This window comes from Papaver somniferum, chromosome 10 (assembly GCF_003573695.1).
Source record: "Papaver somniferum cultivar HN1 chromosome 10, ASM357369v1, whole genome shotgun sequence".
Lineage (NCBI taxonomy): Eukaryota > Viridiplantae > Streptophyta > Magnoliopsida > Ranunculales > Papaveraceae > Papaver > Papaver somniferum.
The window spans coordinates 67,695,328-67,711,383 of NC_039367.1; the positions used below are offsets into that span (position 1 = coordinate 67,695,328).

Genomic DNA, 16,056 nt, shown 5'->3' on the forward strand with positions numbered 1-16,056 from the left:
ATGAATGATAAACCATGATAGCCTGATACACTAGCTGCTTTACTGAGTATTATTCCACACATGCAATTTTTGATATCCTTAAGCATGATTCTGTGAAATCCGAACTGCATATCTATGTGTTGAATTTGTTATTTCACTGAGAATTTCGTAATCACAGTAGAACCTCTATCCGAGTATATCCATCTGATTCAGTTGCTACCATTGTTTTCTGGTATTGCAAATTGCTTGGTTATCTGTCTGCTATAACATGAATATTGATGCGCTGTCTAGGCTATCATTGTGTATTTTAGAGACCAAACAAATAGACTAGTTAGAATTAGCCAAGAGGATATTGTTGATATTCCCAGTTCCGAAGTAGATAGCCCTGACCAGTCTGAGACAATGGGTGAGGAACTGAACCAACCCCGTAGTCTCAAGGACTACATGTACCCAACAAGGGCAAGCCAGCCCTCTTGCATCATTCTGCCAGCTGATGATGGCCAGTTTGAACTGAAAGCTAGCACAATTCACATGTTGCCTGTGTTTAGAGGGGTTGATGCTGAAAACCCTTACCACCATGTAAGAGATTTTGAAGATATCTGTGGGACTCTGCGTTTTAACCAAATGTCGGAAGAGTCCCTCAAACTGAGACTATTCCTTTTCTCTTTGAAAGAAAAAGCCAAGTCCTGGCTGCGTGCCTTACAACCACAGTCCATTAGAACATGGGATGATCTTACAAAAGAGTTTATCAAAAAGTTTTTCCCTAACCATAAGACTGCGACAATTTGTCAAAGTCTGGATGGTTTTGTGCAATTAGAAGGTGAGACCTTGGCCAAATATCTGGAGAGATTTAATGAATTATTACTCCAATGCCCTCACCATGGTTTTGAAAAATGGAGACTTGTGCAAATTTTGTATGAAGGCTTAGTTGTCAGAACCCGAACTATAGTAGAGTCAATGTGCAATGATGCATTTATTGACAAAAGTGTTGATGAGACTTGGACTTTCTTAATCGAAGTCGCTGAAAAGACTCAGCAGTGGGAGTCCATCTTTGAACCCAAAAAGACCACCCCTGTAGCTAATGTCCATAAAATCAAGTCCGATTTTGAAGAAAAAACAAATGTTGCATCCTTGGCTAGGAGAGTAGAAGCGCTAGAGCTGCAGAAGAATGTGAAAACTACTGCCCCTACTCTCCGTGACCAAATTGAAATAGCCACTTGTGCCGCATGCCACAGTTCAAACCACCTAGTGGATAGTTGTCCAGACCTACAAGATTTTCATGAGTCTAGACTTGAGCAGGCTAATGCTTTGTATCATAAGCATGAAAACAATCCTTTTTCTCATACCTACAACCCAGGGTGGAGGAATCACCCTAACTTTTCATGGTCTAAAGGGCCCGTACAAGGGGGTACAACTAGTAATAACTAAGGATATTCATATCCTAGAAACCCCCAAGTACAGTCACACACACAGTACCCTGTAGAGAAAAGGCCTAGCTTTGATGATGGTGTGGACCAAATGAATCAAAATCTTTTGCAATATCAGAAGTTGAATAACCAAAGGCTTGCGAGTTTAAAGCTTAAATTGGGCCAAATCTTTGATGCACTTAATGAGAGGGAAAAGGGTAAACTCCCTAGTCAACCTCAGCAGAATCCTAAAAGTGCATTTCAGGCAAGTACCTCAACTTGCAATGAAACCTCACATGATCATGTGAATGATGTCACTACTCTTCGTAGTGGTAAAGTTGTCAATAACAATGTAGGTGTACCACAGTCAAGTGGGTCTGAGTCAGACTCACCTTTGCACACTACTCCACAGAAAACACCTGTTGTAGAAAATGAATCTGAACATGTTGATAAAACTAAAAGTTCTGCTGATATGAATGTGTCTTTGCCATGTCATGTGCCTGTTGCTCCATTCCCACAAAGGTTGGTACAACAAAAGAAAATGGGAAACCAATACAACGAGATATTGGAAATGTTTAAACGAGTTAACATAAACATTCCATTTCTCGAGGCAATCAAGCAAATACCTGCTTATGCTAAATTCTTGAAAGACGTATGCACACAGAAGCGAAAGCTTCATGTGCATAAGCGTGCATTTCTTACCGAGCAGGTAAGCTCCATAATTCAGAACAAGCTTCCAACTAAGTTTAGAGACCCAGGTTGTCCAACAATCTCGTGCACCATAGGCTACCACAATGTCGAAAAAGCTTTGTTAGAGTTGGGAGCAAGTGTGAATTTATTGCCATATTCTGTGTATGTGGAATTAGGTCTTGGGGAGCTGAAACCCACTCCTGTTACGCTACAATTAGCGGACAGATCTATCAAAATCCCTCGTGGTATTGTTGAAGACATGTTAATCAAGGTTGATAAATTTTACTTCCCCGTGGACTTCATTGTATTAGACACTCAACCTGTGCAAAACCCAGACAACCATATTCCTCTCATTTTAGGACGTCCCTTCTCGGTGACGTCCAATGCTATCATAAACTGTCGTAATGGTATGCTGAAATTATCTTTTGGTAACATGACTGTGGAATTAAATATTCTTAATGTTAGTCAACAACCCATGGATTTTGATAATGAATTGCATGAAATTAACATGATTGAGAGTCTGATCCAAGACTCTATGCCCGACATCTTATATGTGGACCCTTTGCAAGCATGTCTAGATAACTTTGACTTGGATCTTTTTGATTCTGAGTATATTAGTGAAGTGCACTCTTTGCTTGAATCTGTACCACCCATGGACATTGCTAAATAACAGACTGCAGTGGAACCACTTCCACTCTCTGATTCCAAATCTGTCGAACCACCTAAGCTTGATTTGAAGCCACTGCCTGACACTTTGAAATATGCATTCTTAGGTTCTTCTGATACTTTGCCTGTTATTATTGCATCATGTTTAGACACAGAACATGAAAGCAAACTTTCAGAAGTGCTTAGGGAACATAAAGAAGCCTTAGGTTGGACCATCTCATACCTTAAAGGTATAAGTCCCATAATTTGCAAGCATCATATAAATCTCAAAGAAAATACTAAACCATCTAGGGAAATGCAAAGGAGACTTAACCCCAACATGAGAGATGTTGTTAAGGGTGAGATTCTGAAACTGGTTGATGCGGGTATCAGCTACCCAATCTCAGATATCAAATGGGTCAGTCCTATTCAAGTTGTACCTAAAAATTCTGGCATTACTGTAGTTCAAAATGAACTGAATGAGCTAGTCCCCACTCGTGTAACCACAGGGTGGCGAGTCTGCATTGACTATAAGAAGTTGAACACAGTAACAAATAAAGACCATTTCCCTCTCCCGTTCATTGACCAAATGCTAGAAAGATTGTCAAGGCATAGTCATTATTGTTTCTTAGATGGCTATTCAGGTTATAACCAGATTCACATAGCACCTGAAGATCAAGAAAAGACCATATTTACCTGCCCTTATGGAACATTTGCTTATCGTCGTATGCCCTTTGGGCTGTGTAACGCACCCGCTACTTTTCAACGTTGCATGATGAGCATCTTTTCTGACATGGTAGATAAATTTCTTGAAATCTTCATGGATGATTTTTCTGTCTTTGGGTATTCTTTTGATGAATGTTTGCATCATCTTACTCTTGTGCTGATTCGATGTAAACAAAAGAATTTGGTGTTAAACTGGGAAAAATATCATTTCATGGTCAATTCAGGCATACTTCTAGGGCATATCATTTCTTAGAAAGGCATAGAAGTTGAATAAGCGAGGTCTAACAACACCATCCAATATTTCGCTTAGCAATCTGTATGGAAAAACTCGAATATACTTTTAAGAGAATCAAAAAGACTCAATCAATTAAAAGTATATCAACGAGTTTATATCTCTCTTTTGATTTGATTTCCTCAAACATAAACTGCGAGTACTAATCAAATACAAGGAATAACTTGGATGGTACCAAAGACCAATATCCAAGTATCAATCAACAACCGTTAGGTCGGATTTTCAATTGATTGATTCAAACGCACAACCTGTATTATTTCAATTATAAAAACAAATATAATGCGGAATTAAAAATAACACAGACACCAGAATGTTGTTAACGAGGAAACCGCAAATGCAGAAAAATCCCAGGACCTAGTCCAGATTGAACACACACTGTATTAAGCCGCTACAGACGCTAGCCTACTCCAAGCTAACTTCGGACTGGACTGTAGTTGAACCCCAATCAGTCTCCCACTGATCCAGGGTACAATTGTACTCCCTACGCCTCTGATCCCAGCAGGATACTGCGCACTTGATTCCCTTAGCTGATCTTACCCACAACTAAGAGTTGCTACGACCCAAAATCGCAGGCTTTGACAATAAACAAATCTGTCTCACACAGACAAATCTATCAAAGGATCAACCTGTCTCCCACAGAAAAAACCTAAAGGTTTTGTTCCGTCTTTTGATAATAATCAAGGTGAACAGGAACCAATTGATAATCCAGTCTTATATTGCCGAAGAACAGCCTAGATTAATCAATCACCTCACAACAATCTTAATCGGATGGTAGCGAAACAAGATGTTGTGGAATCACAAAGAATGAGACGAAGATGTTTGTGATTACTTTTTATATCTTGCCTATCGGAGATATCAAATCTCAAGCCAATCAATCTGATTGTACTCGTACGATAGAAGATGCAAGATCAGATCACACAACTACGATAAAAGTAGTACCGGTCTGGCTTCACAATCTCAATGAAGTCTTTAAGTCGTTAACCTGGTTTTAGAAGAAGAAAACCAAAGGTTAAAGGAGAACCGACTCTAGTACGCAAAGTAGTATCACACGTAAGGTGTGGGGATTAGTTTTGCACAATACTAGATGTCTCCTTTATATAGTCTTTCAAATTAGGGTTTTGCCTTGGTAACAAAGAAATCAATATTCACCGTTAGATGAAAACCTGAAATATTTCTCAACTGTTAGATCGAAAACTTAGCTTGTTATACACAAATGAACTGCACGCTTCTTGGTTTGTTGACTGTACCCAAACGTGTACATTGTTGGTTCAACAATAGTTAACCAAAAGATTAGCCATATGAGCATTTCATATCAACCATGTTCTTCTTCACCATAACTAGTTCAAATGACTCAAATGAAGTAGTTAGAGAGTTGTTCAATTGTAAGGAAATCTTATGTAACTACACAAGACACAATTGAAACAAATATGATTTGATTCACTTGAATCGATTCATGAACTTTTATAGCCACGGTTTGCAAAATGCATTCCTTAGTCTTTTTAAAGTTTAAGTTCAGAAATCATCTTCAGATATATAACCTTCTCAAGTTCACAGACTAGGTTCGCGGACTTAAGACACCGGACAGAGTTTACAAACTCCAGCAGAAATTCTCGGGATGAGAACTTCTCCGGTTCGCGGATTGGGTTCGGAGACTTAGCTCACGCAAGTAGTTTGTCAACTCCAGCAGAAATTCTCGGGTTTGAGAACTTCGGCAGTTCGCGGACTGAGTTCGCGGACTTGGCACTTTCCATTCTTCCGGTTCTCTTGATCAACAAAGTTCGAAAACTTTGGTTCAAGGAATAGGACTTATACATAACTGTGTTTCCAAAACAATGCTTATGTCCATCATTGGTTATGTAATCTAAACTCTCATTCCAATCATTGAAACATTCTTAGAGGACGTTATATAGTTGTTACACCATTTCTCGTCAAAGCAATTTTCAAAGTGATTGAAACATATCATGACTTTCGTCACTAGGTAAAGATAAACTTGGTCGAACCGAAAAGCTTACCAACACATATTTCGAGATATAGATAGGCGAGGTATAGTCGGCCCGAAATACCAAATGTGTATAATCTAAGTCTATATATATAACATACGAGTTTTTGTCTCAAGAAGTAGGAGATAGAGTAGATAGACTTTTGAGTGACAGATAAGTTCAAGTCTTCACATCCCTTTTTGTCGAGAAGTTCCACCGGTTCCTTGAGTAGTTCTTCTTCTTGTATGATGAATCGCCATGAAGTCCTTGAGCTCAACTACACTTTCTATCCTAGTCCGAGACTTAGCTATAGTAGACTAGAAATCAAGACTTATAGTTTTGATCACTAACATTGACAAACATGCTTGAGATAGCAACGCATGTGAGTTCGACCGAGCAATGCTCTGACAATCTCCCCCTTGTCAATTTTAGTGACAAAACTATCAATACATATGGAATACAAAAAAGATAAAGAAACTTAAGTAGCTCCTATTCCACATGTCTAATATTCAACATTCCTCGTAATCTTCGTCACTTCCAAGTACTCCAATGATCCCAAAGGTTGTAAGTTTAGCATCACCACTGTTGAAGATCCGTAGCTATAACAATGAGAAAGCATCGGTCTCGATCATTGTTATACAGTGTCATAGTATTATTACACATTGTCAAAGTTCAATTGTATCACAACTTCAACAATAATACTATGGTGATATGTATCACTCCCCCTTATTCAATACTCCATCTCATATGGAAACCACTCCCCCTTACATAATGACCCGAAGACCATATGTATTTGTAGTGTGAACTACATATTAATTCTCCCCCTTTTTGTCAATAAAATTGGCAAAGGTACAAGAACGGGATCATAATGAAATTTCCGTAAGAGACATTTCATGACTAAAAAGAAAGAACACACATCATCTTATTTAGATGCAATCATATAGCCGAAGCTAATAGCATTCATCAAGGAGTTTAAAGATACAAGATAACCCCTCTAAAATTCCACAGCCGCACACCCCTCAAGATATGACCATTAAGCACAAGTTCAAAAGAACTCTCCCCCATTTGATGTCGATCATTCCCGAAAGAACAACAAGAGCGACCTTAATTTCAAAAGAAAAGAAGGATTTTGAAACAAAAAAAACACTAACAAGACAAAGACAACTCTATAGAAACTGAACTAGAGTAAACATATTGGAGTTTCAAACTCAGTTCCCCAAAATATAGAGACAAGCATAGGGGAAAGAGTTATAGAAACGTTTTAATGAACCAAAACAACGCCAATAGACTGCCGCAAGTGTTGAAACGTCGCAGTGTCTAATGGTTTGGTAAGAATATCGTTCGGAAGGCACAAATTCCATACTTATGATACCATTTTCATAGAGATCACGAATAAAATGGTACCTTATTTCTTGAGTGCTCAACGGGATTCTCAGTGATTCGAATCGCACTAGAGTTATCACAAAAGATATTCATTATTCCAGTATCAACTCCATAGTTAGCTAGCATTTGTTTCATCCATAGGAGTTGAGTACAGCATGATCCAGCAACAATATATTCTGCCTCACATGTAGACATGGATTGAGAATTTTTCTTCTTGCTATGCCAAGCTACAAGATTCAGTCATACATAGTACAAACCCCCTGATGTACTTTTTCTGTCTTCAAAACATCATGCCCAATCAGCATCTGAATAGCAGATAGATCAGTGTTAGTATCAAAAGTGTAAGATAAACCATACCCGGCAGTGTGATTAATATATCTAATGATCCTTTTTGCAGCTGCAAGATGAGATTCCTTTGGATTTGCCTGAAACCTGGCACAACAACCAACACTGAAGGAAATATCAGGTATACTAGCTGTAAGATACAAAAGGCTACCAATAATAGATCGATACAACTTATGATCCACTTTTTCTCCTTTCTCATCTCTATGTAGTTTACCAGTAGTGGGCATAGGTGTTAATTTTGGGGAAGACTTATTGGTGGGCCCGGGAAAGCGTATAAAATTGAAGCGAAATGAAACGGGCCTACGGTAATACCGCAAGTGCATGGTCATCAGTTGTAGCTCGTGCAAGTACGGGTCGATCCACAGAGACTGGGTGTGTTTGGAGTTTCTAACTATTTTGGGTTTCTAAATTGCTAATGGGCTTTGAGTACCAAAGGGTTTTGAATATCAATGGGCTTTGAATAACTTTGAAGCTTTTGCTTTCACAATAAGAGCAAGATGGGCTTTGATTAACTGTGCAGCAGTTTGGGCCTTTGCCAAGGGCAGTGATGACAGTGAAGCAAAGACAATAAAATGACAGTGTAATAAACCAAGGCCTAAGCCAAGGGCAGTGATGTGAAGAAAACAGTGAAGTAGAAATAAGAAAACAATGAAGACAAGAGGATGATCACTAGGACGTTGAATCCACCATTAACCTAAGGGATATTCTAATCATAGCTAAAATACTTACCAAAGTACTAATTGTCTGATTAAAGTACAACTAGTCTAAGGGCTTAGCAACATTGGGCATGAGCTGCACATGATGAAGACTATCTCAGCATTCCAAACACAACATGAATGTCATAATTTGATCTGACTCCTTACTGGTTCATAGCTTCATCTAATCCTAGCATTTGAGGTTCAGAACATGATAGACATGAAGATAAACATACATTAACAGTTGACAGTGAAACAAAACATGAATTTAAACACAATAACATAACATGGGAAGCACATAACAGTGGATAAACTTAGAACAATTGAGGAACTAAACATTAACATCACATAGTATTAAACATAAAACATCACAGTGAACATAAATGGAACAGCACAAAAATTGGAGAGACTGGCTAATCCAGTTCTCCCAAAATCAAACCAAATGACACTGGCTATTCCAGCATACCTATTACACACACCACAGTCCCCTTTTTATACCCAGACACCCAAATTAGGGTTTACAAAAAAATTCCCCCAAATCCCCAAATTGAACAGTGACAAAATTAGGGTTTCTCACCTAATTCGACTAATTTAATCATACCCATGTTGCGACTGTTCTTCCTCATGCTCTCCCTAGCAGTAATTAGGGTTTTCTCAAACAAACCCTAAATGGACAGAAAAATTAGGGTTAGGGATTTTTCTTACCAAACCTGCGATTTGACGCTTCCCTCTTCAACCCATGCCTCTTATTCTTCTCCTGCGTCTCTAGCTACTTCCAATTTCTCTTCTAACTCGACCTAATTTATCAATTTTACACGTTAGGGTTTTGGAAGAGAAACGTGTAGAAATTGAGAAAATAGGTGGCTAGATAGATGGTAATGATGGTGGTGGAGATGGGTGGTAGGACTCGAAATGATCCTAAAAATTCTAACTGCAAGTGCACAGTGTCGGCAAGCAACACAGGGCAAGCACAGGTCAGTTCCACAGGGACAAGGGGGTGCAAGTGCTATTTTTCTTATTGTAACCAATTTCTAACTGATTACACTAACCAGGGCAGATTACTAATCATGAGACTTTAAACAAGAACAACAAAAGTGACAGTTGAAGCAAGTTCAACACTGACAGTTGAAGCAACAGCAACTGACAGTGAGGCAAGATGAATAATGGACAGTGAGTGTGTGAAACAAGTAAAGATTGTGATGTTAAGACACCACAGTGAGCATGAGGGGAAACAAACAGTGAGCAGTGAAGGTAAAACAAGTGAAAGAAAACAAGAAAACAAAGCTAAACAGTTGAGGATGGAATTGTGGATGACAGGGAAGGTTGATGGCAAACTAGGGTTTAGATTCCACCTCTTAACCTAGACTAAGTCGGATATTCCAATTTCAACTAAATTATCCTCCCAAAGTACTAGCTATCTGATTAGAGCATAACTAGTCTGAGGTTTGGACCATAATCAATTAACATGGGCTGCTGCACTTTCAATCACAGGGGTATCCTAACTACAATGTATGCCTGACATACAATGTGAGAGCAAAGTGATGAGAGGCCAGAATTGTAGTCTCCTACACAGTGGAATTAAGGTTTCATCTTCACCCTAGTGGTGAATTAGAACATGCTAACACCTAGAACTAAACAGTAAACAGGACATGAAATCAAAACAGAAATTAAACATTAAGCTAACAGTGAATTTATACAACTAATAGCATTAGACTAACAAAACATCAAACAATTAAACACTAAAACATCAAACACTACACAGTGAACAAGAACCCTAATTATGAAATTGGATTAAAATTGAAATTTGAAATTAAAATTAAACCTAAAATAAACCCTAATTGATGGTTACTTGGATGACCCAAGAACAAGTTTTAACAGTGGCAACAACATCCATATTTATAGTTTACAACAAACCCTAAATTTTCGAAACCCTAAATTGAAATTAGGGTTTTTTCGATTTTCAAAATCACTCACCAAATTTCCTTGTTTGTTGTTCCTTGTCCTTCTTGTCGATGACCCATGCTTTCTTCTGCTCCTCTGCTACGAATTCAGTTCCCATCAACCTAGTTCTCTCATGTCAAAACCCTAACAGTGGGTAGGGTTAATGAAATGGGTGAAATAGGATGATGGGTTTTGTTGTCGGGTGATGGAGATGGTGGTGTTGTCGGGTGTTTGTGGTGGTGGTGGAACTCGAGGTCTGGTGGTGGCAGTGGAGTTGCAGGCGATGGGGAAGAGAGAAACTGGTTTTGGGAAGATGAGAAGGAAGAGATCGATGGGATTAGGATTAGGGGTTGTTTGGTTGGGAATAGGGTATGTGTTGCTATGGTGTGAGGCGGAGACCTCAAGAGTTGATGTACGGCGATGAAAATCCGTTGGACGATCCCATATAGATTGAATCGAACGGCTACGATGGAGAGGTATGTGTCGACCGTTGGATTATGGGATACAACAAAATTGACGACACCAGATGGAGTTAGGTGTTGTAGTGTTAAGCGGAAGTATCGAGGTTTGATGCGCAGGCAAAGAATCGACCGTAGGATCTAAATGTGATCTAATCTGAAGGCTTGGAATTTAGTTACTATGGTGTGTGATAGGAGCTTCAGATTTTGATGCGCGATGAAGGAGCGACCATCGGATGATGAGATGGATCCAATCCGACGGTTGAAAATGGAGGCGGGTATGGATATAGAAAATGGGTTTGGGTAAGGGTTTTGGGCCTTGGGTATGCCAAGCCCATATCTTCTTTAAGAACAATTCTTCCTTCTTGAGCCCATTCCTAGCTTTTTGGACGTGCGCTCCATTCTTTGCGTCTTCCTTGCGTAATTTCTTCCGGCTTTTCACTACTTTTCTGCTCTTTTCCGCTCTGCTATTCATCCAAACTTTATTTATTACCTAAAAATGCAAAATTAAGTAAGAAAAATATTTATTCTTGAAAACAATGAAAATACAGAATATGGGATAAAATGTAGAATTAATGATCAAAAGATGAGTTAAATGCCAACAAAAAGGGATAAATATATACAATATTTGGCACTCATCAAATACCCTCAAACCTGAATTTTACTTGTCCTCAAGTAAAACAAAACTAAGGAAATCCTAACTATACCACTGTCGCTGGTCTCTCGAATGCATTTAGCGTATGCACTAAGCCTTTTAAACCACTAAGTGTCCCTAGTGGACGAGTTGAAGTCTCGTGAAGGTTTGCTAGAGGTGTGCCTACAAAACCTAAGAACAAAATATAAGCTCATATTCCATCAAATGTGACATGTGCAAAACAGTTTAAGCTCACAGCAAAATGGAGATGTCAACCTAGCTATTAAAGGCACAATCCTAGCACTGATAACAAAAAAAGACATGTGATAAGAGTGTAAAGTGTATCTACACATGTGTAAAGAAAGATCTGAAGTCATGACTACTAATCACCAAGAGATAGTTTCTCAGGCTAAGAACTGAGGTCGAAATCTAGCTAGCTGTCCGGACTTTACGAGAATTGTGAATGAGTTGGAGGTATTTCACAATTACTCGCGTTGTACATCAATGGCATACACCCTCCTTGCTTATTACAAAAAACAACAAAAGATGACTCTTTACATGACTCTTATTTACATTGACTATTCTCTTTTTATTTTTGGAACAAGAGATGATGGAATTGATAAATACTTGATTTTTTTTTTTTTTTTTTTTCTTGGATAGAAACACTTTTGATACATATACAAAAGGAAACAAAAATTACATGACACTTTGCAAGAGGTAGCCCTTTTTGATGCACCCAGTTAAATTCGATGGTTGTCTTTCTTAATGTAACCTCCACCTTCTATCCCAACCAACCAAAGAACAAGCTAGTCAAGTTTCGTTCAGTATTCTAAAGTGATTGGCAATCGTAACTTCCTATCAAACACCTTGAAGATCGAGGCCATACATGTATTGGTAGATCGTGCGCGTGCAAATTTCTTATCACTATGTGAATTGTGCTAGAATCAGGGTGCCTAAATATCTAGACTAAGACTCCTAATAAAAATACATATTTGCACAAGAGTCAACATTTCAAGGTAAATGAGCTCCATTTTTATGATTTTTCATTTTTTTTTTTAATTTTTTTTTTGAATTTCTCAATTTTTTAATTTTTTGGAATTTTTCAATTTTTCAAAAAGAAGAAGGAGTTCGTTTTCAATTATGGAAAATTATCATGGTATCTACTCTATACCCCCAAACCTAAACTAAACATTGTCCTCAATGTTTCAAAATATGGAAAGAATTAAAATGCAACATATGAAAAGGGACATGCTGAGTAGAGTAAAAGGAGAGAGAATACCCGATTTCGGCGAAAGCAGAATTAAAACTCCGTTATTCAAGGCAAAAATCCAACATATTTCAGCCGAGATCATATTGGATTAGCAAAATATATACAAAAGGAACAAAAGTTTTTTTTTTAAAATTTTATCTACTGGATTATATACAAAAATTCACCATACACTAACAATCTAAAGAGTTGAGGATCAACCCAAAAGACAAAGTGTAGAGGTTTCAGCAGCTTCACACAATAATAATATGATAGGCATGCAAGTGAAGCTGTGAAACAAAATGAGCTACCCCCAAACCTAGATTTTACAGAAGATATAATTTTGAAAACAAAATCGCGCAGTTTCGGGGGTTCATCATGCAAAAGGTCTAGCTCGAAATGAACTGTGCTAGGGACGGGCAAACATGCTATTTCCAACTGTGGTTCCTCAAATGTATTATATTTGGATGAAAAATAGTCCAAGAGGACTTGGGAAGCACACAGTTCCAATCCTAGATTAGGAATTTTCAGAAAAATTGGTTTTACAATATCGGTACAAACCAAATCTAGGTTGGGTGGAAGGCCAACAGATTGTGACTTAGGTAGAAGAATAGGCATATCATTATCAATCAAATCAAAATCTTCTAACTCATCTACACATGTCACATCATGCTCACAATCATCAATCACATTGGCAAGATCACAATCAGAGTCATCAACATCATTAACAGATTCATTCTCGTGTATCGGCACATCAGGGGAAACATCACATGGAATACTAGAAGAAATATCATGCATTAAGGTCGGGGCAGAGAAGCCTAGTGTATTTGAACCCAAAGGTTCCATAACATTTTTAGTATAGACATGTTCTTCTAACATAACATCATAATCATCATCATCATCATGATAGGAATTTTGCAATCTAGGATAATTTTCAATCCTAAGGTCAGAGCTATTACAAGAATAAAACTCTAATTCATGAGGGTGATTCATATCATGTGGTGTTGTTCCTGTTTCCCTAACGGGTTCCCATTGATGGGTTTTCTCTGCAATCTCGGCTAAAAAATTCCATGCATCATCCACAGATTTATCAATAAATTCACCATTACACATAGACTCAACCATGGTTCGAGATTTAAAGTCTAGTCCCTCATAGAGGATGACGACAAGTCTCCACTTCTCAATTCCATGGTGCGGACATTCACTCAACAAATCATTAAAACGTTCAAAATAGTGAAAAACAGTTTCCTCATCCAATTGGACAAAACAATTGATACTTTGACGAATAGCGATGGTCCTATGATGTGGAAAGAATTTTTGGAAAAATTGATTAGTGAGTTGTTCCCAAGTGGTGATTGATTGTGGTCTCAAACCGTAAAACCATGTTTTGGCCCTTTCCTTTAAAGAAAATGTAAACAAACGCAATTTCAGAGAGTCTTCGTACATATGATCAGGTTGCATAGTCCGACAAATTTGTTCAAACTCCCTTACATGAGTATAGGGGTTCTCAGAGTCGAACCCTCGAAATATAGGAAGTATTTGTATCATGCTTGCATTTATTTTAAAAGGGTTATTGGTTTGAGGTAATACAATACATGATAATGGAATTTTTATTGACGGATACATGTATTCATGGAGAGCATTAGATTGGCCCATTTTGAAAAGACACCAAGCCCACTATTTGGTTTTAATGGGTTTTCAAAAATTTGGTTTTTGATGGGTTTGGATTTTTGGGAAAAATTTGGTTTTGGTGGGATATAAAAGAAATTTGGTTTAAAATTGGGAGCAAAAGAAAATTTTGTTTTGTTTTGTTTTTTTTTTTTTAAAATTATCCTATCATAAATTAGCACAACCCATAAAAGAAAAATAAAAACAACAATAATAATTACAAACCCATAAAAGAAAGAAAAAGAAGAAAAAGAAAAATTATTACAAGCCCAAAATAAAAAAATAAAGAAAAACAAAAATTATTACAAGCCCACAAATTAAAAATGGAAGCCCACAGGTTGGGTTCTCTTAATGGGTTTAGGCTTACTTGCTTAAGCACAGCCCAGCTGCTCAGTTAGGTTGCAAAAGCCCAGTTGGGCTTTGGATCATCCTAAGCTTTGGCTTTTCTGAGGCCCAGTTGGGCCTTGGTTCACCTTCTGCAGCTTACAGCCCAGTTGGGCTTTGGTTCACTTTCTGCAGCTTCTGCAGCTTACAGCCCAGTTGGGCTTTGGTTCAGCAAAGCTGCAAGTGCACAGGGTCAGTTGGCCTGGCACCAGGTGCAGCAGCTTTGGTTCAGCAACAGGTGCAACAGCTCACAGGATTCTTGGCCTGGCACCAGCAGGAGCACCACAGCAGCACAAGAGCATCAGCAGCAGCAACAGCAGGTTTTCAACAGCACCACAGCACCACAGCAGATTTCAGGCAGCAGCAGCAGTTCAGTGGCAGACTTAGCAACAACTCAACAGGAGTTACAACAAGCAAAATCAGCAAGCAAGCATAGGAGTTACAGCAAGCAGAGTTCAGTAACAACCCAAAAGAAAGAAAGAGCAATTGCGCCGCAACCGAGTCCCCGGCAGCGGCGCCAAAAACTTGGTAGGACTCGAAATGATCCTAAAAATTCTAACTGCAAGTGCACAGTGTCGGCAAGCAACACAGGGCAAGCACAGGTCAGTTCCACAGGGACAAGGGGGTGCAAGTGCTATTTTTCTTATTGTAACCAATTTCTAACTGATTACACTAACCAGGGCAGATTACTAATCATGGCTTTAAACAAGAACAACAAAAGTGACAGTTGAAGCAAGTTCAACACTGACAGTTGAAGCAACAGCAACTGACAGTGAGGCAAGATGAATAATGGACAGTGAGTGTGTGAAACAAGTAAAGATTGTGATGTTAAGACACCACAGTGAGCATGAGGGGAAACAAACAGTGAGCAGTGAAGGTAAAACAAGTGAAAGAAAACAAGAAAACAAAGCTAAACAGTTGAGGATGGAATTGTGGATGACAGGGAAGGTTGATGGCAAACTAGGGTTTAGATTCCACCTCTTAACCTAGACTAAGTCGGATATTCCAATTGCAACTAAATTATCCTCCCAAAGTACTAGCTATCTGATTAGAGCATAACTAGTCTGAGGTTTGGACCATAATCAATTAACATGGGCTGCTGCACTTTCAATCACAGGGGTATCCTAACTACAATGTATGCCTGACATACAATGTGAGAGCAAAGTGATGAGAGGCCAGAATTGTAGTCTCCTACACAATGGAATTAAGGTTTCATCTTCACCCTAGTGGTGAATTAGAACATGCTAACACCTAGAACTAAACAGTAAACAGGACATGAAATCAAAACAGAAATTAAACATTAAGCTAACAGTGAATTTATACAACTAAGAGCATTAGACTAACAAAACATCAAACAATTAAACACTAAAACATCAAACACTACACAGTGAACAAGAACCCTAATTATGAAATTGGATTAAAATTGAAATTTGAAATTAAAATTAAACCTAAAATAAACCCTAATTGATGGTTACTTGGATGACCCAAGAACAAGTTTTAACAGTGGCAACAACATCCATATTTATAGTTTACAACAAACCCTAAATTTTCGAAACCCTAAATTGAAATTAGGGTTTTTTCGATT

General features: G+C 38.3%; 2 protein-coding genes across 2 annotated transcripts; both read left to right on the forward strand.

The window, feature by feature from the left end:
- The first annotated feature begins 381 nt into the window (after positions 1–381).
- Positions 382–1,407, forward strand: LOC113315749. Its single transcript, XM_026564006.1, has 2 exons — positions 382–799; positions 902–1,407. The coding sequence occupies exons 1-2, from the start codon at positions 382–384 to the stop codon at positions 1,405–1,407; spliced, it is 924 nt and encodes a 307-aa protein (XP_026419791.1).
- Positions 1,408–1,497: 90 nt separating this feature from the next.
- LOC113315750 lies at positions 1,498–2,745 on the forward strand. Its single transcript, XM_026564007.1, has one exon. The coding sequence runs from the start codon at positions 1,498–1,500 to the stop codon at positions 2,743–2,745; it is 1,248 nt and encodes a 415-aa protein (XP_026419792.1).
- The last annotated feature ends 13,311 nt before the right edge of the window (positions 2,746–16,056 follow it).

Bases quoted from the DNA above. Each gene is read 5' to 3' on its own strand.
- LOC113315749 (XM_026564006.1), top strand. From the start codon at position 382: ATGGGTGAGGAACTGAACCAACCCCGTAGTCTCAAGGACTACATGTAC. The intron at 800-901 runs GTGAGACCTTGG...TTTTGTATGAAG, and splicing joins TGGTTTTGTGCAATTAGAAG to GCTTAGTTGTCAGAACCCGA.
- LOC113315750 (XM_026564007.1), top strand. From the start codon at position 1,498: ATGAATCAAAATCTTTTGCAATATCAGAAGTTGAATAACCAAAGGCTT.